Consider the following 27,479-nt stretch of genomic DNA (forward strand, 5'->3'; position numbering starts at 1 on the left):
CCTTCTATATAGGATGCACTCTGTCCTGATTTCTAAAACACAGTTAGGCGTGGAGGTGTAACATGTCCTGGGATACTATTTGGTAATGAGTCCACAGGATTGTATGCTTTCACCTGTCATCCTCACATGGAAATGCCCACAACACCTTTGTTTTCATTTGATCATTCTTAACTGTGGCTGAAATGTACCCCAAGGTTCTTGCAGAACTTTGATTAGACATGGGTTTATATTAAACAGGATTATTAATGGTCAGAACTGGTGGGAAAACTTGTGCAAGAGAAAAAGGATGGGCAGGAGGAAGCTTGTGATCACTTAACAAGAATTACATCTGCACCTGGACTTAAATCCCAACTATTTAGATTATTTATCCTTCACTCCTTCTCCCCATTGGGAAGTCATGTTAACATTCAGTCAGTGTTATTTTTTTGTTACTCAGCTGACCATATCAGACCATACACTGGTTCAGCTGAATAAACCATGGTCTATTAAGCTGAGAATGACTGTCAGTCCAGCATACTGGTTCCATGTACTGAAACTGAAATTAAACAAGTTTCCAGCTGAAATGCAATGGGAAACTGAATTAAAGAAATCCAGATAGAAGCACCAAAGCTCCTGAGTTAGGGACAAAGATGCAAAGGGGAATGCCCAAAGCCCATTCTTGGCTTAGTGAACCATGGCTTATTCAGCTGAGGCTATTGCATATGAACCAATCCTATTGTGCTCTCTATCTCAATAGTGTTCGTTCTGATTAGCAGTGGGACTCCAAAGTCCAAATATTGAGTTATTTCCTCAACTCTGCTATCTGAGCTCCTTTGAACCCATGATCTATGTTCTACTACTGACCTACAATTTACTTGGGCAGTCAAAGTGGCTTTAGTGGTGATAGATTTTTAACTTAATACAGGCTGTGTGCCTGTGATGTTGCTGATTTAAATATTAGAGATCTTTTGTTCTGGGCAAACTGCAAGCACAGCTCTCAAGCTATGAAGTAGGGCAGTGTTGTTATGCCCTTGCAAAAGGTAGAGCAGATGTGTAGTGAATCTTGTCTTTGACCACCTAGAAGAGTTCATGGCTGAGATGAGATTTGAAGTGGGGATTTCTGGCTCAATTTTATAGAAGTAGTTTAATTTTAATAAATAGGTGTTAAAAACAAATGTCATATAAAAGCATTCCTGGTGACCAGCAGTGCAGCATCTTGATGGTCTTGTTCTCACATGAAGTCACTGAGAGCCTTGGCAGTTCCCAGGGCATGCCAAGTACTTATGACAGGCCTGCTACCCAGGTTCAGGTTTCCAACATATTTGTGAGCAGTCGATAAATGTGGGTAAAATGTCCCCTCAAATCCTCCCAGTAAAAGAGTTCCTATGCTGAAAAGGTCAAATACAAAATAATTTGGGCAATTTAAGTATACTGAAAGCTTTTAAATGATGAAATATAATAGTAATATAGTTTTGTCTCATTTTCTCTACAACATTGAACTTCGTGAATTGCTGTTCCTTAATACAGAGTAACTGATCTACTCCCATCTATGCACTGGAAACAAGCCTTTGTTAAAAACCTGTAAAACTTTTCAAGATTCAGAGTGAAGTTTGTCTAGTTTTGAAAAAATCTCAAGTGGTTTCATAAATCCAGATGCATCACAGTCATTTGCAGCTAAATGTGCCATTTACTCTTGAAGTACTTCATGTTTGTGGTGATATGAAAGTTCTGTTGGCAATGTGGTAGTTGTCCCATAGATGTGGGCAGAAGAGCATTCTCAAGTGTTTGCCCTCACATTAGTTGGGGGCTGTGTAATCTTAGAGCCTTATGGCCACAAAGCCACTCTCACGTGAAGGATATATGTATTTAAAAATGAGTTTGAAACATGCACATTCATTGAAAATTTGAACTTACCCACTGAAAATTCCCCAAGTACTGTTCACATGTACTCTCAAGCCATGTGGTTACTTCCAAGTGGCTTCCCCCTATGTAAAGCAGAGGGAAATAACCTTTGGCCCTCCAGAAGCAGCTGGATTCCAACTGCTATCATACTTGGCCATTGGCCATGTTGGCTGGGTCTGAGGGGGGTTGGAGTCCAACATCTGGAGGGGCATAAGCTAGCCACTCTTGATGTGAAGGGTTTCTGCTTACATTGATCCTCTAATACTATAATTTCAGGATACAATGAAATGATGCCCAGCCTTTTGAGAGTTGTCAAATGTGATATATTAAACATGCTGTTAGAAGAATCATGCAGGTAGAAACCTTTGGCTGTTGTTCAGTTTTACTCAGAGTAGACCCATCAAAATTAATAGACATGGCTAACTAATTTCAGTGGGTCTACTCTGAGTAGGACTTGCTGAATACAACCCTTTGTGTAGACCCCAGCTGGCATGGAAGCAACCACTGAGAAGGTGGCAGTTATGCCAGTTGGACAGATAGGAAGTATTGCTCTGCCAGGTTATAATGAGTGTTGATTTCAAACAGTTTAAACATTTTAAAGTTGGGATTTGTGTGTGCTTCTGTCTCTGTTCTGTGGACTGAAATCTCACAGAGACCTGAAGGACCTCACATTCTGACTTATTCCACTGGATTTCTTACTTTACATCTGGGTTTGGGAATTCTCAGGAATAGGAAGCGTGTCATGGTAGAATTTCACTCATTTGGAAATGGTCTTCCATCTGCAATTTATTATCCCATGGCTGCTGAAATCCATACAAAGCAAAGTGTACAAAGCCTTGGCTGACATTTCTCTCTTTTTCCACATGGCACTCTACTCTGGAAACAGTGGCTATAAAGAATTCTATTGATATAGGCAGTAGAAATAAACATAGACTATGAGATTTTTAGGAGTGTGTGTTTGAAAGCTTTTGATGTAATAGACGAGCAAGGACGCACCTGAAGTTTCTTGATGGTAATTGCTGTCATATGTTCTTAAAACTACAGCACTTGAAGCTAGATTGTGTAGGTCAGCATTCCCAGATTCAGATAGCTGAGGCACACGTAAGAGCAGTCCTGCTCGATCAGGCTAAAGGCATTGTCTACTCCAGCAGCTCACTTAGACTGTGGCCAGGTAGATGCCTGTGGGAAGCCTAAAAGCAGGACTTGAGCACAACAGCACTTTTTCCACTTGCCATTCCCAGCATCTGATATTCAGAGGCGTACTGCCTCCAACAGTGGAAATGGAACATGGCCATGATGGCTAGTAGCTATTCATAGCCTTATCCTCCATCTAATCCTCTTATAAAGCTATCCATGTTTATCATCATTACATCTTTACATTACATGCGGCAGCGAGACTGCTCACTGGAGCAGGGTATTGCCAACATGTCACCCTGCTGCTGAGAGAATTGCACTGGCTGCCCATTTGCTACCAGGCCAGGTTCAAGTTTCTGGTTTTGGTGTACAACGCCCTATACAGCTCGGGACCAGGATACCTGAAAGACCGTCTCACCCCTTATATACCCAGTCGTTCACTGCACTCTGCAGGCGAGGGCCTCCTGCAGATACCATCTTATCAGGAGGTTCGTCCTGCACAATATAGGAAATGGACCTTTAGTGTCGCAGCACCTACGCTGTGGAATTCCCTCCCTTTGAATAGTAGAGAGGCACCATCTTTGCTATCTTTTCAGCACCTTTTGAAGACTTTCCTCTTTTAACAAGCCTTTTAGGTTGAGACCTATCCCAGTCTGTGTCTGTGTTAGAATTGCTTAATATGTTTTTTAATAATGTTTTTAACCCTTTTTTCGAGTTGTTTTTTAAAAATGTTTTTAACGCTGTTTTGTTTTAATGTATTTTAAGATCTGTTTTTATGATGTTTTAAAGGGTTTTTAGCACTTTGTTTGCCACCCTGAGGTGCTGCTGGGAGGAAGGGCGGGATACAAATTAAATAATAAATAATAAATAAAATAAATAAATCTTACGGAAGCAACTTCCATAGTTTAACTCTGTGCTATGTGAAGAAGTACTTCCTTTTCTCTGTTCTGAATCTTGCAGCATTCAGCTTAACTGAATGTCCCTGAATTGTAGTATTATTAGAGAGGGAGAAAATCTTCGATCTACCTGCTGTGTCCACACCATGCCTAATTATATATACCTCTGTCATGCCCCCCCTTTACTTCTCTAAACTAAAAAGCCCCGCATGTTGTAACCTTTCCTCATAACGGAGTTGCTACATCTCCGTGATCATTTTGGTTTCCCTTTTCTGAACCTTTTCTAGCTCTACAATATCCTTTATGAGGTGAGGTGACCAGAACTGTACCCAGTACTCTAAGTGTAGTCACACTATAGATTTGTATAACGGCATTATGATATTGGCAGTTATTTTCAATCCCTTTCCTATTCTTAGCATGGCATTCCTTTTTCACAGCTGCTGCACACTGGGTTGACATCTTCATCGGGGTCTCTTTCCTGGTCAGTCATTGCCAGTTCAGACCCCATGAGTATATATGTGAAATTAGGATTTTTGCCCCAGTGTGGATCACTTTACACTGGTTTATATTGAAATACATTTGCCATTTTATTTTCCATTCACCCAGTTTGGAGAGATCTTTTTTGGAGCTGCTCACAGTCCCAGTTGTGTTTAACTATCATCAATGAACTTGGCTACTTCACTGCTCAGCCCTAACTCTGGATCATTTATACGTACGGACAAGTCCCAATACTGGTCCTTGAGGGCTTCACTTTTTACATCCCGCCATTGAGGGAATTGTCCATTTATTCCTATTCTGTGCTTCCTGCTGCTTAACCAGTTCCTGATCCATAAGAGGACTTGACCTCTTATCCCATGACTGCTAAGCTTAATCGTTCTTTGGTCGAGGGAGGTTGTCATAAACTTGTGAAAGGCTAAGTACACAATATCACCTGGATCACCTCTCTCTATATGTTGACACTCTTAAATACATGGCCACACAAACAGTTCACCTGGAGAATACATTAAATTTGCACTGCTAAGGTAGCTTACCTCACCTACTAGTACAGTGTGTGTAGAATTTCATAACTGTGTCCATTCCTTCGGACTTCCAGGAACATGGCTGGGAAATACTGTCTTTTTTAAGTGTCTTTTTAAAGATCACCATACCACTTCATGTTCTGATGTTTTAACAGTTTCAGAATATATTCTATTAAATTATAGGTGTGCAAGAATTATTTTCATTTTGTTACTCCATTCTCATTGTCCATTTTTGTTGTAAAAGACCCCATTTTTTTACAATCCTTTTGTTGAAATCACATTTGTTTTTGCATTAATACAAAGGGCCCCCCATTTTTTTTACAATCCTTTTGTTGAAATCACATTTGTTTTTGCATTAATGCAAAGGGCCCCTTCAAACTGGTTTTCTTTTGTGGGTGTATTCTGCAGCATATTCTCAACACAATAATAGTGCGTTAATGGTAGATTTATACTGCAATGTCTGCGCATCATTCTGCTTTATTAGTTCTGCAGTGCTTCCTCAGTGCTATCACATTATGGAGGAGCTATAGCACAACTGAAGTGGAACCCCCCCACACACATTTGTGATATGAGAAGTTACAGGATTTCAGCAGGAAGTGTATTGATTGGAAATGAAGCAATATGACTGCCCCAAAATTTTTGCAGTCACAAACAGTATTGAAAGTGAGACTATGTATGACTGCCATGATAGCATCATGAGCACAAATTGCCATAAATGCGCAATGAAAAGGATGCATGGGGTTTATGTGCTTTACTATTTTTGCTGCTGCCTGGAGTGTGCACTCCTGGTGGGCATTGTGGGGAAATGGCAGACCCTCTGATCTCCCACAGTTCTCTGGAATGTCACAGCAATGAGGGTATCAGGAGATTCAGGCCAACTCTCCTGCTGCTGCTGCTGACCAGAGACTGATAATTTCTATCCATCCTTTACATATGAATGGGACTTGCATGTGTGCCCACTCATACACTGTGGATTCATTTCAAATGAACGTACATCATGTCATGTAACATTGATGATGCATTAAGCTCTGGAAGAGAATTACAAGTGATTATTGTTAATACAGATATCGTATAAATAATAGAGGTGGGTGTGAGGGAAAAGAGCTGTAAGGAATATAAACATCTTTTCACTAATACCCATCTGTGCAGCTTTTGGTATAGGTTGAGACGTAATTTGCACTTAAACTAAACGTTGAGCAAAGATAATGATCACTTAACATATTTGTGTGCTCCCAAATCTAGTCAATACACAATTTGGTTTGACTCGTTTTTTTAAAAAAAAACAGCAACAACAAATTAAGTGGTTGCAGGTTTGGGGGGCATTAATCCTGAATTAACCTTTTCTAGAAATGGATATGGAATCCCTGTTGTGTCTGACTAATACACCCTCACTGTTTCTTCCTGCTTTCAAGGCCATGCTGTTAAAATTTATAACCTCTTTACCCAGATCTATCTTAAATGGCTCACCTTTTGTTTACTTTTCTGATCAACGCCATCAACTGGTTAATTGGAGCCTAAAACAAATTAAGGGATTATCCTTCATAATTGTTGATGCAAATAAACCCTGAAATGGTACTTAAATCTGCTGGAGAGATTTCCTAATTCCTTTGAAAGTTAAACTAATTTCTGAAGCTATGAGCACAAGGGCCATCTCTTAAAGTAAGGGATGGAAAGATCTGTCAGTTCTGGTCTTTTAGTTTCTCATTTTTTTTCCAATCTTAAACTCAGTTCTCCACATCTCTGCAGCAATTTGCAATTTTTAAAAAAATCCTAATGAAAATTTTCCAGAGTTTTAATGTGGGCGTCTCCTAATAAATATATTATTGTAGGCAGTTTGCCTAATGTACACATTTTTGCAAAGCATTTCTTGTCATATAATGCATTTCTGTATGTTATTTTCACTCATAATTTTTAATGCATGCTTTCCCCTGATATATGCATATTTGCAAACAGTGGTTGGCGAATTGCATTGTAAAGTTTAAATAAGTGTCAATTTCAAAGGATGGCTGTGTTTCGGTTCTCATATTGTTTCAGAAAGTGCAAATCTGATAGATTTGGCTTGAAATGTGAGCTGAAGTGAAATTGTCACCTATGCCTACCTCGAATAAATTATATGAGCTTAGAAATCATCACATATGAGTGCAAATCTTTACGCTATGAGGACTAGAAATACTGAAAATAAACAAAACTCTTTCTTTCTTTCTTTCTTTATTTCTTTCTTTCTTTATTTATTATACTTGTATACCGCCCCATAGCCGAAGCTCTCTGGGCGGTTTACAGTAACTAAAAACAAATACAATTTAAAATACATCTTTTAAAAAAACAATTTAAAACACAATTTAAAAATTTAAAACAATATAAAACACATGCTAAAATGGATTAAATGGGAGCCTATACTGTCTAGAACTATTTTCAGAGAAATGTTATGCTTGTAGCTTGATAAGGGTTTGAAGTTGTACTGTTTAAGCAAAGCAGGTTGCTGTAAAAATTAGAGATGTTTTGGGAGCTACATGTAACCTTTTTTGAGAGACCAGGTGATAAATATAATGTGTTTTGAAAGGGAATGTGAATCTAATTTTTAATAACTTTCTGAAAAACTTTTGAGAAAGTAGGTGGAAGAAGTTTCCACAAATAGAGAAAACAAATATTGTAATGGGGCAAAACCTTATTATAGAAGAAATTTATGAATTTATGTATATTCCATATTGTAGTAGGTCTAAAACTTCTCATATTGAATTGATTTGTCATAATTGCCATTGAAGGTACATTAGGTTCATCTTTAAATATTTGATTGTCTTGCTATTAACATTAACTAGTTGAGAACCGCCAGATATTGATCCTGTCAGCAGTAAAGTACAGAGGATAATGTGTATAAACTTGCTACCCTGGGCTTCTACTGGAAGAAAGGGGGGGATATAAATCAAATACAGTAGGGCCCCGCTTTACAGCGATTCGCTAATACAGCGGTCGCAATTAGACTAAAACCCCACTCATACAGCTCTTGTTCCACTTTTACGGTGTTTTGGGGGCATCTCGCGCCATTCTATTCAATGAGTTCCGCTTTACAGCGGTTTTCACTTTACACCGGGGGTCCGGAACATAACCCGCCGTATGAGTGGGGCCCTACTGTAAATAAATAATAAACTGGGTTTTTTTGTCATTTTAATAGATTATGGAAGAAACAAACACCCAAATTGCTTGGCCATCTAAGCTGAAGATTGGTGCAAAATCAAAGAAAGGTAAAATGTTTTGTTGGATTATGATAACTTGGATGTACGTTGTGACAGTCAAAGCAATTCTACAGATGTATGGAAATGTTTTCCGAATTGTTTGTGCTTTGAAGCTGTACACATCCTGTTACTTTTCTGTTGCATTTCTGGGTTTTCCCTCTCCTTTTCTAGAGCCTATAAATGCTGCAAATTTGGCATCGTGTGTGTGGACTAATAATCCAAGAGATTATGGTCATGTGGAGATTAGAATGGCCATGTGGAGATTAGAATGTAATATAATTGTTCATCAGTTTGTTACAATTGGTTGCTATCTTCCTCACCCATTAATAACAAAGCACTGACAAAAGGCTAGACACACCAATGTTGAATACACTGAAAACTTGGCCCCTTTTTGGTAGTACCTCAAGGTTATTAACATGCCATGGGTACTATGAAAATGTTGAGACTTTCATAATGATATCAAACATTAGAACAAACCACTGTATTCTGGTGATCTAAGACACCAAACCTCTTAACATGAGGAAGTAGAGTGTATGGATTAGTGAAAACTCCCTGCTCCGCACAGTACTTACCGGCTGCGGGGCGAGATTTGCAGCCTGGGGTGAAGCCCTAGCCGCCATTTAGAGGAAGGGCAGGCGCGCCAGGACTGGCATGACGTCATCAAGGCGCGCCGCGGGCGACGAGCGGCCGAGCCTATTTAAGGTCGCACCAGCCCCTCACCCTCCTCTTCTTCTTCGGCACCCGCCCTACCATCCCTCTGCTGCAGTGTGATTAATTTGGTCGCTTCAGGGCCGACTAGGAATTTTTGGCTTGCCTGCGCTTTAGCCGGCGGGTTTCTTTTGCCTACTCCATACTGTGGTTAGCAGTGAGGGTGCTCAAGGTTAGCACGGGTGCATTTCTGGTTATTAGGTTGATTTGGCTGTTTGATCTTAATATCTTAATTGGTCGCTTTATGGCAAGGAAGTGCGGGAAAGTGTAAAGGTGAAGGGCAGCTAGGTGACACCTTTAGGCATCTTTGGAGGTGATTGGCGGTTCCGGAGGCCTGCAGCTCCGGGTTATACGGCCCGGGGGCAGGATACGGGTCGCCTTTGGGGCCAACGTGTCTCATCCACTCGGAGTTTCAGGGCACTGGGGGCAGGCGGTGACGCAGGTTGGCCTTCCTACACACCCTATGGGTGTGGTCAGGGCAAGGGGTTGGCAGATTGGCAGCCCCTTGCATGGCAGGGGTTGAATCGCCCCAATAGCTGCAAGCAGGCTTTGCCTGACTCACCAGGAGAATACCGCACTTATGTTCCCCTCTGTAGGTTTGTTATGCAATGTGAATTTGGTTAATAAAGTGGCCTGTTATTTAACCCAAATATATATTGTGTCTGTGTCTTATTTCACCCCTGGGCCGCAAAGAATATCATGCGATAGCTGGCTACCAGTGATTCCTGATTGACCACCACATTATGAGCAAGTGTTTGGTCCTGTTCAGATCGTACTTTCCACAAAATCTAACTTGGAAATCCGACTATGATTCTGTGACTTGAACAGTAGTAGTACCTTTTTAGCTGCACACTGGTAGACATGTTTTTATATTTGAATGCTGACAGATGTGCACATTAACCTATTCTATAAACTCTGGAATTACATTGCGCTGACAGGACATAAGGCATGTTTTCCTATAGAAATGCCATCACATGGGTTTTTTGTAGAGGGAGACTGAGGTGTGATGAGCAACCATTCTAAGCAAATGCTATTCTTCGCTCTTCAGACCTGAATAAAAATGGTTATTCTACCTAATTTCTGCAGTAACTTTTATTTAAGTAAATTTGTTAGAAATTGATGTAGTTCCATGTTTTCTCAGAGGACATGTGCTATTAATTAGTAGCTTTGGGGAAAAATTGCAAGACCATAGTATTTTTTAAAAGTCATATTTGAGTAACCTATAATACTATGTTTGTTTTTGAAAGGTTCTGTGTAAGATGCTTATTTGTTTTATACATATAAAAGGTTTGTTCGGTTGAAAATGAAATAGCTCAATCCATTTTTTTCAGTTGGATACAGAAATTCAGAAATGACTGGATTTCAGTTGTTAACATTTATATTTTGAAAATTTCTGTCCAGCATTCCATCCAGCATTGTCATATTCATAAATGCTTAAAATACATATGTCATGAAAATCATAACTTCTGTTTAACATCAACTAGAATTCTAGATACAAATGCAAGCCAGGTACAAGTCTCTTCTTATACTGCACATCTTAAGTGACTGTGGCTAGTTTATATTAAGTAATAACAGTATTATTCATGCACGTACAAGTACAGCTGTCAGTCATATTGCTACTATAATACTCATAAAGATATACCTATGTTTCACTATCAAATTAAGAATATAATTATGAAATCTTAAAATTAAAACATGTACTTTTCATGCTTTAAGTGGAGTAAAATCATCTACAATATCAATGTAATCAATCTCTTCAGCAACTACACTTCCAGTAGGTAATACAGTAGGGCCCCGCTTTACGGCGTTCTGCTTTAAGGCGTTCCACTGATGCGGCGGCTTTCATTTTTTTTTTCAATTAATTTTTATTCTAATTTTCAAAACCAAAATGATACAAAAAGAAAACAACACAAATCAATAACTAATACAATACAAAAAAAATATACATATATATAAAAAAATAATATTGACTTCCGATTTGTCATAGTTCAGCTATAAATCTATAATATATAACAAACCTATCTCTTAATAGATTATAAAATCACCTTCCTCCAGCGGTTATCTTAGTTGGTTTCAAATCTCATTAACATCATATCATTTTAATATTCCACAAAAAGTCAAAGAGAAGTTTCCAATCCTTGAGATATATGTCAATCAATTTTTTTTCTAAATAAACATGCCAATTAATCCAACTCATCAAATCTACTAAATCCAGTAATTTCAAAACACTATAATTCAACTATAAATCTATAATGTATAACAGACCTATCTCTTAATAGATTATAAAATCACCTTCCTCCAACAGTTATCTTAGTTGGTTTCAAATCTCATTAACATCATATCATTTTAATCTTCCACAAAAAGTCAAAGAGAAGTTTCCAATCCTTGAGATATATGTCAATCAATTTTTTTTTCTAAATAAACATGTCAATTAATTCAACTCATCAAATCTACTGAGTCCAGTAGTTTCAAATCGCTCTTCTGTCATTATCCATATTGGGTCCGTCTTCCATCTTCCATCTCTACGCACCCAAAAATCTTGCTGTCATAGTCATATAATAAAAGTCTAATAGGAATTTCCTCCATCATAGATATTTTCTCACCATCAAATCCAAACGTAACACTGAAGTATTGTTTCAAAGCCGCATCTCTGCTCCTCTTTTCCACATGATACACTAGTACATCTCTTGAAGGTTTTTCCATTGACACAAAACAGGGATTAATTCTGTTAACTTTCTCCATTTCGAGTTCCATCAAATCCTTCCAGTCCAGGAATTTTTTTGAACCGATAATATCTTTATCTCCAGTCTCTTCAATTCCTTCAGAGACAGCGCTGTATTCCAAACTGTAATATTTATCTCCAGGATCCGTCACAACCAGGAAATCCAAATCTTTTTTCATGTCCATATTTAAGCCAATCTCCATATATTGAACCTTGCCTTTAATTTCTCTTTCATCCCTTTTTTGTTTTCCAGATCTATCTTTATTCTCCTTTCTCATAGAATCCTGAGTTTCTTTCAGCTCCTGTCTCATTTCATGAAATTCAGTTCTCCACGCTTGTCTATTATTTCTCAGTTCTTGTTTTATTGAGTTGATCCCATTCATTATTTTCTGAAGCATGTCTAGAAATAAAGTCCCTTCTTGTATATCCATGATCTTCTTAATTGTCATTCTTAAAACCAAAAGAACAAAACTCCTTCAATTTTCAATGTCCCAAGCAAAGAGCAGTTTATTTCTTTATCCAGTTACAAAGGAGTTAATCTTTCCAACCAACTAACGTCACACGCTAGACAGTCCTTATCTCTTAAAAGCCCAGAAGTGCAAAAACAGCTTTTAGTTCACAGCGTCCAAACAACTAGTAGCAGAGAGAATGAGCAGATTCGTCAAAAAAAAAAGTAGATCAGAAAAAATAGTCCCTTACATATATTACACAAAAGCCTTATAAATCAAAAAGATTTCTTATCTCTCCCAATCAGAAATCTCTCATCCGCTGTAAACTTTAAAACGCAATTTTCCATGTCAGCTTTTTGCAATAAAAAAAAGATAAGCTATTTATATTTTCTTCCCCCTTAGTTCCGTAAATAAAGAAGGAAAGTCTTACCTCATCTAGGTTAACCTAATTGCTGTTACTTTGACAAATCTCTTTAGCTGTATAGATAAGAAAGTGATAAATGTAGACAGGAGAATATTTGCCTGCTAGTCCGTTAAAAAAAAAAACGGGTCACTTATCCAGCTGAGCTAGCATAAAAATCCTCGCTCTGTCTGAACTGCTGGAAGACAGACAATTCTGACGAATTCCAGACTCCAACAATCAAAACAAAACTATGTGGCAGATCTCACGCTTCTTCCTTATCCGGAAGAAATCATCTCCAGTCAGAAAAGTCCCTTCTGACTGAATTTAAAACTGGATAAGTTTCATCCAAGACGGAGCTCGTCTTAGAGGCTGCACAGGCGTAAGGATCCTCCTGGGAAGTCGCGGCGGCTTTCATTTTTAATTTAAAAACTATTTTTTTTCTCTAGTGCCGTTTTTGCGTCATTTTTGCACGACACGGCCCATTAAAGTCAATGGGGTTCCGCTTTACGGCGGGGGTCCAGAACAGAACCCGCCGTATAAGCGGGGCCCTACTGCATTGCAACAGTTTATAAAAGCTCTTGGCCTATTATAGTTCTGAGATATGTTTTAATTAATTTTAATTTGCTGAAGCTTCTTTCACATGATGCAGTGGTCACCAGCAAAGTTATGAAAATCCATAATACAACATTGATATTATGGTACGCTTCAATATTCATTAACTTCACAAGGTGATGCTGATTCAAAATCTGAAAATGATAGCACTTGAAACTTGAAGCTCTGTATTTCAGTGCAAGATTCATGTTTTAGAGCTAGATCAGCTGCACATTTTTTGAGCTCTGCTGTTTTCATTTTCATGATTGGATTCATGTATTGATTACACATACACATTCATTGCTTAAAAAAACCCCATACACACAAATATTTTTAAAATGTGAGGAACACTTGCTTCCAGTTGCATGCAGTTTTCCTCACCCCCAAAAATCAATTTTAACTTTTTATTATCCAAAATGTTTTTCTAAATTAAAGAACAAAATATTCCAACCAACAGAAAAAAATGATTTTCATTTGAGCCAGGGAACATCAGAGCATGGCAGTACATATTTGCAATGTGTGGCTCAGCCTTGAAAATGTAAACTAATAACCTCTGTTCATGTGCAGAGTACATAACACCAGACTAATAAAAATCAGCTTCTGAGATTGGGGAGAATATATTCCAGGTTTGGGGAACAATGTGGAGTCTGTCAGTGTAACATCCAGACAGGCACAGAGCTCAAACCTAGATATTCAGTAACTCGCTCACAAAAAAGCAAGCAAGAAATAACAGCAACACCGTTCCCCACCATTCTGCATTCAAGATATTCTGAATTTAAGCAAGGGGGGGGCAGATGTACACACCTTTTCTGGAAATACTCAGATATTGCATGTGGCCCAGATTAACCTGCCATGCCCCATCCAGCTGCAGCTTTTATTGAGTAAATGCAGGGAAATAGTTAATACAGAGTTTGTTGTAACACATGCACAAGCCATCCACCATTTCTTTTAATCCATTTCACAGTAATGCAAAATTATTTAAGTAGAAACAATAGAGAGCTGTTATAGAAAGACACTTGCAGTGTGCCCATGGTTGCTTGCTTTTTCTCTCTACCTAGGTTACAAAACTTGGAGCAGATATTGAAAGGAGTGTATGAGAGGGCACATTATATTAGAAGGTTTTCCTTAAAGTGTGTGTGTCTTAAGCCATTTGGGGCTTAAAGATAACAAGCATCTTAAATATGAAGCCTCTTCCATTCAGTTTCGATTTGGTGGGAAGTGGTTACCAGCAACTATTGAGTGGAAGGAAATGAACTGTTGGTAATTACATTGATATCTAGAATGTTCATAACCGTGAAATATTGAATAATCATGAATGCACATTTTTTAATAACCAAATATGAATGTATAACTGAATGAGATTTACCAGGGTCATTTTAAGGATGTTGACACATAGCACCAATAATTGAATAGAGGTAATGTCTGTGGGAATTATACAGTTAGGAATTTTGCGATGAAGGTTTTAAAAAGCAATCTTCACTAGACAAAGTGAGGTAGCTTCTTTACTATGCTGGCCATTTTTTTCTGAAGTGATATGCTTCTACATGGATCATAGTTGTTTCTGCATGTGTGCGATCATGTGTATGCATACACACAAACCCATTCTTAAGAGGTATTACTGGTTTTGATATCAAGATTACATGTGCACAGAGCCAGCATTAGCACCTGGCATCTTGGGCAGGTGTCAGAACCACAGCACCTTGCCAAGGCCCTCTGCAGAATCTAATCTAGCCCTGTCCTCCTTTAAATAAAATTTCCATCCAGGCTCTTGAAGTAGCATGTGGAAGTAGGTTCCAACTACTATTTTAATTTTCCACCGTGCCCTTGACAAGAGTGCCTTGGGCCATCTGGCACAGCTTGGAGGATTACTGCTGCCTGGTAAGCCTGCCAGAGTACACCAACAGAGAAGGGGTCCCACCAGAGGGCACTTTGCCCAGGACGTAATTTATTAAAATGCTTTTTTTAAAAAGATGAAAGTTCAACATTCTCCTCACAAGAGTTGAGGCAATGCGACTAAGATGATGCCAGATTCAGCATGTGCAAGCATAATCTAAAAACATTGTTCTTTCTTTTAAATCTATTAAAATGCATATTTATGCAATTTAAGGTTAATTAAGTCACATGGTTGACTAAGATTTCTTTTTATTTTGTATATTTATGTTCTGTGAATGAACATAAATGAATGAACAGAAAAGACAAAACCTGTTTCCATCCAAGCTAAGGAGACTTTCATATGTACACAGTTCTTAGACTGAGTTTATACATCCACGTTGAGCAGTCTGTTAATGTCTCCCCACCTAGTAAGAGTGAAACCATAATGAGGCCAATTTCTTGTTTTGTCTTTTTTAACAGTGACTTTTTGTAGTAAAGACTTTTAAAAAAAATCTGTGGAGGGGAGTTTGCTAAGAAGCTCTAAAATGAGCAACTTTTAGTTTTTTGCTATCAGTAGTCTATTTTAAAATATTATATCCTATTAATCTCTAGTTTTTGTTTTTTTAAAATGGACCTTTCAGTTAGATCATTCTTTATTTCTAAATGTCAAAAGGCTTTGTCTACCTTGGGGACTAGTGTATAACTTATGTAACTTGATTCTTTCCAAAGAATTTGGCAGCTTGAATGCAGTTAAGTAAAGGCTTTTAAAGGAAATAGCTGGATGAGATTAAGCAGTGAGTTTGCTTTCAGTGTGGTTCATGAAACTGTATGACTGTACATATGTGAAAGCTTGAAGATGTTGCAACTCAGTCTTCACAACACAGTAGTGTTTTGAATTCATGTGTGTGAATAGGTTGAATCATGTTAATAAAATCACTTTGCATTTGAAAATGTTTGCGTTACCAATCTTGGATAGAAATCAGAGGTGTAATAATCAAAGATAGATGGGGGCAGGGGTTATTTTGACCATACTAGACCATGCCTCAAATTCAGTTTTCACTCTTAGTCAGATCCAGTCAGATTGCTGCCTCTTCAATGCCAAACAACCTTCTGTGTTTCAAAACAGAAACATCTTCACTCATGCACTATTTTCCATTCATTTTCTTACCCACAGGAGTTCAGACATCCCAAAAGTGGGAAAGAATGTGGGGCATGGTGGCTGTGTGTTTGGAACGCAGAGATTTGCTGTCCACCTGAGAGGGACATGTTACCTCTCAATTTCTCCTTTTCACCCCATCCCCTCTAAGTACAATCACAATGAAAATGTTTCGGTGGTACTCATTTCATCTATAATTTCTTAACAAAGTTAGCTTCACATTTTAAAGAATTGTGAGAAAATATGTTGCATTGGTGAAGGCTAAATGGCATGTCACAGGAAAGATGATTTAAATGGTTTTGTTTTTTATGGCAAGTAAAAATAAGAAACAATTATCTGAATCTGAAGCTTGCATTTGTACCATTCATGTATTTTTGGCTTGAACTTCCTCAGTTGTTTCCTATGTTGTATTAAGCACATATTAAACTCCTAACATTTTGCTAAACAAATAGTTTCCTTTTTCTCTGTTGTTGAGGCCGATTGCTGGGAGCAGTGGTTCTTAACCTTTTCTACTGCCAGCACCCCTTGGATTTCCAAAATATGCTCTCGCACCCCCTGAAAAAATACCGTTCATTTTTTTTTATTTTATTTTAATTTAATTTAATTTAATTTTAATATGTGTTTTAGCCTAACTTAGCTAAGATAAATGACAGTTTTCCAAAAAAAGAACCACTGGTTAGAGGCAGTTGTGGCTGCTCTTCATCACTAGATCAGCTTACTATCGGACTGATTTTTAAATCTGCCTAATACCTTGCTAATCAGCTCTATAAAAAACCCAACAAAACCTATGGCTAATAAATGGGCTATTTTAAAATTGTAAATACTTTGCATATATAAATAATGCATATGTATCACAACCTATGAGGATCAGCTCATTCATCAACAGTGTGAACAGAGTGGTCAGTATAACTTCAGCTCATCTCCTATGGGCCATTTGAACTCACAAGACTATGGGCGTTAGGTTAATTGTTTGTATCCTTACACTGTACTGTTAGGGTGGTACAGCTTGCTTTTTGCACATGTGGTGCAAATCTATGGGATTTTGATCTGTTCTTCAGAATAGCAAAGTTGCATCGGGGGAGGAAACAAGAAAAATGCCATGATAGTCACCACTCCTAGTAGCCGCCTTCAGAATGACTTCCACTTAATGATGGAATGCTGGGCTACACCCACAGTTCAGGTGGTAGGCAGATAATGTTGGATGTAATTCTGTCAGAAAACTGGTTCATAATGTCTAGGATAGAGATGTCTGAAGGCTGCACTGGTGTGTTCATTCAGTGCTGTTGAATGTCTAATGGACACTCTTTTGTAACACTTGGCATAGGTGTACAGTTATTCATGTCATACAGTGAAAGCAGGAGACGGAAAATAAAACCAGTCTGCAAATATCATCTGTCCAAAATGATGGTGATGGTAGCTTTAAAATAACTTTAAGGGAAAAATTAAGTGTTTTGGAGTAAGTCAGTTGACTTTCTCAGGACATGTTTGCAATGATGACTTATTGGTCATTGCAACTTCTGAAGTATATTTAAGATGCTGGTATAAAAAGTAACCACAGCCTTATTTGGACATTCAGTTTGCACATGTGATTCTCAATCCCATTGTGAGAGCTGGAATGCACTTTCTATCCCGCTCCACTATAGTGTTACTGTTCCTATACACACTGCTCTCCACAAGTTGAAGAGCAAAGTTCTGCAGTGAAGGGCATTTGTACTTGAAACCCTGAATAATGAAGGAGTGGGGCTAATAACCCCACTCTCCTCATGGTATTTAGAATTCCATGAGTAAACAGAGCCCACATAAACTATAGCCCTATTTGAGCATTCAGTTAAAAAAATGTTTTGCTCAATCTCATTGTGCGAGTAGGAGTTGGTTGTTAAGCTACCCTATTCACGTCTTCATTTTCCTTGTCCTCTTTTGGGAGCATATAACACTGTAAAACATATGGTATAATGGTTACCCATGTAGCAGCTTTTCCATCTCTTTCAGTCCTCATCTGTGAAGCCTGTTTCTGCTTCATAAAGAGTAAGTTGGGATATTCTCACATAACTTCACTGAATACATCCTCCCTGTCAGGAACATGCTCCTTGTGTATCCACTGAGCGCTTGTGCAGGCATACAGACTGTTCATGCAATGGAACCACTCATTGCAGGGTATGGCTTTCTTGTGGCCATTGTCTGTGGTTGCTCCCCTATGAAAACCTTTCTGGGGCTTTGCTTAGGAGCTGGCATTATGCTTTGTTTGGGGTCGGCATTTGTGTAGAGGAATGTAAGGTAGGGGAAAAGTGCTGCCATTATCGTGGGAGTCTGATCACCCACTTCATACAGTCTTTGTCCATACAAACATGTAAGTATATGCCAAAGGAAGGTTTGGGTGGCTTGCATGGAGAAAAAGCCATATTGTATAAAGTAAATGCTCTTGTGGTGTATATAATTCTTTACTTTTTGTTTGTTTAGTATATTTATCGGCTGCCCTTAGTATAAACTCCCAGGGTGGCTCATACTTCCAAAAGCAAAAACAACAAATGCAGTAAATTGCAGAAACAGCAGGATGTGACTATTTAGTACAGTCAAGCAGAACAGTAAAAACAGCAACTTAAATCAGCTAGCAACAATGCAGGAAAACCTGGGAAGACACTAAGAAAAGGTATGTGACTTATGACAAAATGTAATCCTATTTGGTGCCAGGTGGCCTTCTGTGGCGAGAGTGTTCCAAATATGGGTGCCTCTGCACTGTAATCATCTGCTTCACCTCAGATGATGGAAGAACTCAAGAGGGCCTTTGATGAAAAATGTAGGGTTTGGGTAGGTTCATGTGGTAGAGGGCAGTTCTTCAGGTACCCAGGCCGTCCCAAGCCATTTCTGAGAAATAGTAGGCAATTAAACTAAACTTATGGGTGGGGTGGCAGGTATAGAGATTGTAGGAGGGTAACCTTCTAATAAGTTACTTCTTCTGTTCCCCACATGAAATGGGAACGAACACTTGGAGTGAGATAATATCATATGAACTCAATAAGCAAGTTCTGAGTTTCCGTACATCCAAGATGATCTCATTATTTTGTGTTTATGAATGTTTATCCTCCTTTGTGTTTAGGCTGTATATTTTCCAAGTTCTTTAAAAAGGAAGGGCATTGCTTACTACTTTGACCAGAAATGAAATAAAACAAGGCGGCGGCAGCTGTGAAAACAGACTAAATTGTGTGGCTGTAGTCTTATCTCTTGTGCATTTACTGCATGTTTACTATGTGCCTCTTTGTTTCCATAGCTACATGCTAAGCAGCTGAGTCCTCTTGCTTGGTATGCCCTGGTGTCAGGCGAAACCCACTAATGCAAGGAGAATTCAAGATCTCTTGCTTTGTTGAGGCCTGTGTGCTTTTGTCAGCAAGAGTTTTATTTAAAGCATTTTCTTAAGTTTTTGGTTCCCAAGGTAAAGTATAGGTCTGATTTTTATAGCATATCATGAAGGTATGTGTGAATCTTGGCATTTAGGTTGTTTCCTCATTGGTCCCCATGACGACTGAACTACTCCTAGATATTTATTATCTCAGCCTTGCTTTGGGATTATGTATCATGCAGAATTCCATCATGGCTCTCCATTTGCCCAAATGAGGAAAAAATCAAGGAAAAGGTTATGTTTCCATTGTGTCTGTATTCCTTGTTGACTGGGAGGGGCTTCTAAAGTCATGTATGCAGCTGTTTAAAAGAATGGTACAATATTTAGTGTTGTAAGGAGCTGTTCCACAGCCACAAGGGCTAGAACCTTTTTTCCTTCCAAAGGCTCTCCTTCAGTTTGTATTAACATCAGTGGAGGGGCAGGAGGAGAAGGGAGGAGCACTCACAAAGCTAAGATGATACAGTCAAGCAAGTTGGAGTAACAAATTAATTACATTTGTGGTGCTACCCTACATTTTAGCAGTAACGCTTGGATCTTTGAAAGGAAAGCTCTTTTGTGACTGACAGGTCTTGCTTCTAATTGGAGGGAATGATTTTCCCAGGGCTCTCAAATCATGGTGCTTTTGGAGAGAGATGTTGAAGGAATGTGCTGTCTTATTCTTGTCTGTTTACTCTTTTTGCTAATTCTGCTTGTGATATTTGCTTGGAAAATTCTGGAATTCAAGTCCTTCTGCCTCTGTGCCAGATGCCCACACATCCAATCTGGTCAGATCAGCTTTGCATTTTGTTTGGGACTTTTGGTGTCAATTTGGTTTATTTGTGTGTGTGTGTGCGCGTGCGTGCGCGTGTGCGCACTGCTTAATTGTACTTGTATGTTGTTAGGTACCTTGTCCTTGGCGCTTCTGAGAAAGGGCACATAAATAGTAGAGCAGAACACATCCCTGAAAGTTTTTTTAAAAGAAAATCATTTAACCTATACTGTGGTGTAGTGGTTAAGGTGTTGGACTATGACCTGGGAGACCAGGGTTCAAATCCCCACACAGCCATGAAGCTCACTGGGTGACCTTGGGCCAGTCGCTGCCTCCCAGCCTCAGAGGAAGGCAATGGTAAACGACCTCTGAATACCGCTTACCATGAAAACCCTATTCATAGGGTCGCCATAACTTGGCATCGACTTGAAGGCAGTCCATTTCCATTTTCTGACATTTTATTTTCCTAGGGGAGCATCTATAATGTATGTAGTTTTCACTTTAAAATTGTTGCCCACAAAATCATGGGGAGGAAAGCAAATACCTTTTAATTCTCTCTCACCTCCTTCAATCAACTTTAATAGTCCATTGCAAATACTTTTCTGAAATTTGGCATGTTTCTTATCTACAAATATCTCTTTGGTATATGTTTTAACATAAACTGTGCACAAAACAATAGGAGACAATAAGTGAAGTGTTTTTTAACCACTCCAAAGCCTCAAATTTGGCAGGATTCATTCCCTCAGAGAGGCCTATCATGCCTGCAGATTCAGTCTGATTCTGCCAAAAACGTTTGTCCAGCAGAAAACATCTGAATATAATTTGTCTGGAGTTTGCCAGACTCTGTCTCTTCAGAATGAGCTGCTGTACCTGCAAATTTTATCCAATTCTGTCAAATTTATAGCCAATTTTAAAAAGTTGTCCTGTAATAATAATTAGTAGAAAGGAACAAAACCTTGTTTTTCTCATTTGGACCTGAGCCAAGTCGGAGAGCCTCCAGACTGGTTTGGACAAACTCAGGCAAAAAACCAGATTGAGATCCGAACTACATTGGGTTGTTGCATATTCATCAGGAAGGTGAGTTTGGCTGAGGCTCCCTGTTGAGAGTTAGATGAGGTGGAAAATCCATGCAATATATGAAATGGCTCTCATGTTACTCATATATCAGCAGTAATATTTCATGTTGTGATGTAGGTTTTCCATAAGGTTTTGAATTGAGAAATGATTACATAAAGTTACATTTGATTAAAAAGAAAATAAACTACTTCTCCCATTGTTACAAAGACACATTTTTTAAAAAAGTAACTATTTTGTATTTATCCTTATACTTAATATACTTAATATTTCTAATACATTGTTAAATAGCCCAAATGTGAATTAAATATTATGTCACAGAATGAAGGTATCTATTTAAATATTTAAAAACTATATGACATTTTTTAAAATCCTTATCAATAAATACATTTAAAAAATCTTGGTGATAGAGTTCTTAAGACCCTATAGCAGTATGTAATCTATTCCAATACCTGCAATAATTCTTTTGTAATATATGTACAATTTGATTCCAGTTATTTAAAACTTCAGCAGATGCTTTAACTAGTTGTAACATACCTGTTAATTTGATCACTCCCAGCTGTTCCCATCATTTCCTTATTCTTGTTTGATTGGTATGGCTTGGTTTCCAAGTATACAAGTATAATAAATAAGTAAGTTGTAGCATACAGTTTATCATGGCAGGAATGAGTTGCAGCCAATCTTGGGCTATGGCATTTCCCCTACCAGCTCCTCCTCTAGTGCGGTTGTGAGGAGGAGATAGGAAGTGTTTCTTTCCATTTTTTTTAACAACCAGAGCTATTTATTGGCCTGGTTCACATATTATACTGACAAACCATAGCTTAGCACAAACATGCAGGATGTAAGAGATGTTGTTTCAACAATTCTTAGTAAAGATTAAGCACAGCTTTGAGTTGGGACAACATGCTGTACTACAGTCAATCAAGCAAATGCTTCCAATCTTCTCTTTGTAAGTGTGTCAAAGGTGTTTGGTTTAAAAATGAAATAGAAACAGTATGTAGTCCTATTTCTTAGCAGAATTATTTAGTAACAACAGCGGATTTTGAGAATCAACCAGCCCACCTTTCCTTCAGACACAAATAACAACAGGCACAGTTGTCTTAGGTAAAAAGAGATAAAGAATATTTACTCACAACGTTTCATATGTTCAGGAAACATAGGCTGTAGCTTAGATGAAAAAGTAAGAGTCTCTGTCCATTTTAGTCTTTGGTGATGATCCTCCTGGAAGAGCATATGCCATGCTGCCTCTGCTAGAGGTTAAAGCTCAGTAATGGTGGATATGTAGGAATCTACAATAACCCCAGACAAAGGAGGAGGAAGAACAAGGTAAATAACCCCACCCTTTAAGGAAGTTACATCATGGTAAATCAGTATTTAGAGATATTCCCCAAATATTAGTTAGACGGAACATCTCCTTATCAAAGGGGGCAGCATGCAAGCTTGCTTAAACCCAATAAAGGGAGCAGAGGACAGGGGGAAATATGCAACCCCAAGGATTGCTGTGGCTCCTTTCTGCCATGATAAGCCATGGTCTATTGTGATGTCTGAACTGGGCCATTCTCAGAGCTTTTCACAGTAATAAAATTGTATCTGTAGGCAGATTATATTGTCCTCACAATAAAGAATCTGGGATACCAGTTATTGTCAGTGGTATTGAACAATTGTATCATGAGGCTGAAAGGTTGTTGTGGCAAAGGTGGGTACTAGGGGGTAGATCTCTTCAGAATATTCTCAGTCCACCACGTTTTCCTGTTGCCACTACTGCTCTGAGTTGCCTTTAGTCCTCGGGTGGCAGAGGCCAGAATATTCCCCTTACTTCTGCAGTTAGAGCAGAGTTTTCTTTATGGAAAGTGTGTGCAGAGGGGAGAGCATCTCACTGCAATTGCTCCTTCTGTGCATATAAGTGGGACCAGACTGGTCTTCACTTAGTCATAGTGTTCTTCCTGCAAAGAAATAAATTAAGGATATTCCTAAAATAATAAAATCAGGCAAGTATTTGAGCCTAAGATAAACAAAACAAAAGCAATGTTTGTGGAATACATAAAAATACTGATTTACTACCTTCTACCCCTTAAATTTGCATTTTTTTTAAAAAAGGTGGAAAACAGATCTTCAGAACATTCTTCCCACACCCGAAAGTGTAGGGATTCTAAGTCAGTGTTTTTGTATGGGTGAATATGAAGAGTATTTTTAAAAATGACTTGTTTTCTATAGCTGAATAAGATCTGGTTATTTGTTGTTTTGCCTTGGGATTTTGTACATTGCTCACTTTTATTTGTGAAAGTTGCTTATCACATTTTTAGGAAACTTTATTGAATGTTGTCTTTATTTTTATGTAAATTACTTAGATTTTCATTTCATTAAGCAGTTTAAAATTATAAGTAACTGGCCTGACAACTGTTGTTTTTGGGATGTTCTTAGGCTTTAAATTGTGTATAAGTCTGTCAGTCACAAGCATTGCATCAGTTGTAAAGGGCACACCCAATATATGAATATAATCTTCCCCACTGATATGGCATTTGTGTTAAGCACCCCCTCAAAAAAGGAAAGGGTCATCCTCAAGTTTGCCAAACCCCACTTCTTAGCTATTTGCTTCCCAAATTGCATCTTAAATTTGGGTTAATATAGCCTTTTAACTATTCAGCAAAAAGGAGTAAGGGATGTCCCTATGCTTAAATTATGAGAATTTTCAAATCCTCCAAGTCTGTTTTAATTTTAAAAAACACTTTAATTTTAAAATTTAATTTAAAATATTAATTTAACAAAAAAAAAGCACACCAAAAACTTTTGTTTATTGTTGTACCTGAGTCTGGCCAAACATCTATTGAATGAGCTGCCGTAGTAAAGACAGTCAAAATGGAGAACTAAATCCATGGTACCAAACTGGATGATTGCAAGCAGATGCCTCATTGTAAGGGAATGACTCTCTTTTTTTCCTATAAATGGGCTTTGCTAGATCTGATATAACCTGCATTTTTATGTATGTGCGCATGTTGGCTGAAGAACTGTGGTTTGGCCAGCAAGGAAACTTGCTGAAACATTACAGGCTATACCCAAGTTCAAGCAGTGGGAGTAAAAGGAAGGCCTAGCCCAGCACACAAGGAGCTGCATGTGATGCCCCTGTATTTATAATACTGTAAATATGGTAAGTGTGGGTTTATTAGAGTAAATTAGGCAAGAAGACTGAGTGAGAGGGGGGAGTACATGGGTTGGAATGTTGATGTGTGTTGTATTATGATTGGCGAGCGCTTGAGGGTCTGAAGGTATAAATGAGAGGATGACGGCTGGAGTTCGTTGGGTTGGTTTTAGTTGGTGGGTTTAGGAGTTTGTTGGTTGGTTCTGGGTTTTGGAGGGTGGATTGAATTAGGCGGGTAGTGAGGCAGGTTATTGACGACTAGAAACATAAAGAGTAACGCATCTGATGAAACCACACGCTTGTTGACAATACCTTTAAGTAATCTTGTTATTCCCTGTGTATATAAATAAATATTTCTTGGTTTACTTAATGCCTGATCCCTGGCTGGGTTTACACAGACCAGAAGGGTGGGCAGGGCACATACCAAGGTTGGGAAACAGTATCAGTGGTGGCAGCAGTGAGGAGATAGTGTAACATCATCAGGTATCCAGAGCAACCCAGGGCTGTATTCTTTATAGGCACAAAGATACAGGGGGGTTGTGGCCTGCAAGTGCACCCAGACACAAAGTAGCAATAAGCCAGGAGGAGACTAAGGCACAGTCTCAAGGCAATATTGTTTTACAGGGAGTGTCTGGTGGTGCTGCCTAGCAGTCTTGAGAGATCTTTGCTAGAGCCGGTGAGAGAACCGTTTTGAGAGCAGGACCCTGAGGTGGGACCATGACAAGGCGGTGACCACAGGTGGGATCCTAGCAGGTGGCGCCTGAGGTGGGATCCTCATAGGAAGTGCCCTGACACTGCACTTGTGTGGGATGGGAAAATATGATTGGTAGGGCAAGTAAGAGAAAAAATGGCAAGCAGGGGAATAATCAACCTGGAATGGTGGTTTGGAAAAGGTAATGAAAAGCAGACAATGAGTTGGGAGCGACCTCATGACTTTAAGAATCTTCCCTAAAGGCAACCTTGTTACAATGCTCCACTGTCTTACCGTTAAATTCTCCCTGCTGCAATCTCAAGACTGTTGCAGACTCAGACCATCACTTATTGTTATGATGGACCAGGAAAAGAGCACATCTCTGATTTGTTGCAGCTGTTTATTGGGATTATCTATGGACTTTTCTATTACGTGTTCTCATTTATGTTATATGTTCTTTAAAAAACAAATTTAAGAGACCTTTTTTTGAGTAGCAAGCAACCAGTAATGTTAACTAATTACATAATACTGTAGTAATAATTGTTCCTGTACTCATGAGGGATACTATATATTACCCTTCAGACCATATTTCAGGTATTGGAACGTTGATGGTTTTGTATGCATGTCTACATGGAAGTAAGCCCAGCTAAGTTCAGTGAGGCTTACTCTCAGATACATGTGCATAGAATTGCTGCCTCAGTGTCTTGAAGGCTGCTCCAATGGTAGGTGCTTGCTGTGGCTACAACAGTGTTAACACAGCAAGCACACATTGTTGATGGTGTAATGCACATCAAGGAGCCCAAAGCCTACCAGTTTCCTGAGGGATCAGGTTCAATGCCTACCCTTTCTATTGGTGCAGGACACGCCGGCATATGTGTGACAGCTTTGTTTGCTGTGTAAAGTGTGGCATCACTCAGTTGCTCAGTTGTTTAAAAAAACAACCACCTCAAATCTAATTTAGTCTTACTTTGTCTGTCAGATTCTCAACTTACTATATTTTGTATTTTGTTCCTCAAGGAATACAGAGAGGTTTTAGCTAGGAGTGGTTGAGAAATTGATTTGATTTGCATTTTAATGCTTTCCTCTCTGAGATACAGCTGGCAGCATCCTTTGCTTTTGGTTTGGTGACAGGTTAAGACTTTGTTAGTTGTTCATGCATTTATGAAGTATAAATCTCACAAGTTGATTTTGTAATGATCATTGTTTGTGTTTAAGACTAGTGTTTTCTCTGTTCCTAATTGTAATTGGAATTGTGGTTTTACTGTTTGTGTACCCCATTCTGATTATTGGTATAAAGTTGGTGAAAAATATTTTAAAAATTTAAAGTGAACCTACCTAATTCACACTTCTCAAACCAATATTCAAACTGATGTATACCTATCAGAAATTTTCATCTCTCTGAATCTTTGGATGCATTTCTTCAACCAAACAATGCATGCAAAGTGCATTTATTAGTGAAAATGTTTAAAATGCATTATGGTAGGGGAGTTTGCAGAAATGTTAGGCAAAATTGCATATAAAATGTATGTATTAGAAATGCAGACATGTGTGTGAATTTTTGTGCTGCATATTTTTTAAAAATGCAAACTGATGCAGAAGTGGGATGAACTGAAATTAAGATTGGAAAAATGAGATTCTGAGAGATGCAAAACTGACAGATTCACCCATCCCTAGTTTCAGCACAATAGCATTGTAAGGCTGGGACATGTCCAGGGCCACCTGGTTAGCTTCATAGTGAAGTCCAGATTAAAAATTTGGGTTTTCCACTTCCAAAGCAAACACATATTTTACTGCTGCTGTAAACTAGTTTTAGAGTTCAAATTATTTTTGCAGTCTGTCTTAATATGTGATCAGAAATGAACACAGTATAACAATTGTTTCACCAGCATTTGGATAGAGTAGATTAATCAACAGTCATTCACAGGCAGACTTTAGACCAGGGATCATCAGCCTGTCTTTCTTTTAGCACCTATGAACACAGGGTTGGCAACCCTCATTGCCGCCCTGGGCTCCTTCTAAGAGGAAGGGTGGATATAAATTTAATAAAATAAATAAATAATGCCTTCTGGAATTTTTTGTAATAGCAAACATTTCCTTTGCCTGTGAAAAGGCTTTTCTGAATGTGTGCTTGGGGAGGGGTGTCGAGTTCAAGTATGTTTTGTGCGTTTGACTAAAAGAGATGCCCTTGGACGGAGAGATGTATATGTGAAGAATGAGTGAGAGAAAGCAATGCATTATTTGTCTGTGGTCTGTATATGTGCGGAGAGTATGTGTGCATGAGAGAGTGGGTGTGATGTGGCCACCTTGTATATCGTGGAACTGGGGAATGCTCCCTGTTATTAGATAGCCACGGCATCACTCTGTGTGTGTGGGAA

At 38.6% G+C, this 27,479-nt stretch overlaps 1 protein-coding gene across 3 annotated transcripts in view; it reads left to right on the forward strand.

Annotated features, from left to right (window-relative positions):
- The window catches only part of BICC1 (BicC family RNA binding protein 1), a 180,091-nt gene that overhangs the window by 83,831 nt on the left and 68,781 nt on the right, over positions 1 to 27,479 (forward strand). For all 3 annotated transcript variants that reach the window (XM_061635061.1, XM_061635059.1, XM_061635060.1), the window contains one exon: positions 8,100 to 8,169. In XM_061635061.1, coding sequence (XP_061491045.1) covers positions 8,100 to 8,169 — 70 coding nt within the window. The remainder of the gene's footprint in view (positions 1 to 8,099; positions 8,170 to 27,479) is intronic.

The sequence above is a fragment of the Rhineura floridana genome, chromosome 7 (genome assembly GCF_030035675.1).
Source record: "Rhineura floridana isolate rRhiFlo1 chromosome 7, rRhiFlo1.hap2, whole genome shotgun sequence".
Classification (NCBI taxonomy): Eukaryota; Metazoa; Chordata; class Lepidosauria; order Squamata; family Rhineuridae; genus Rhineura; species Rhineura floridana.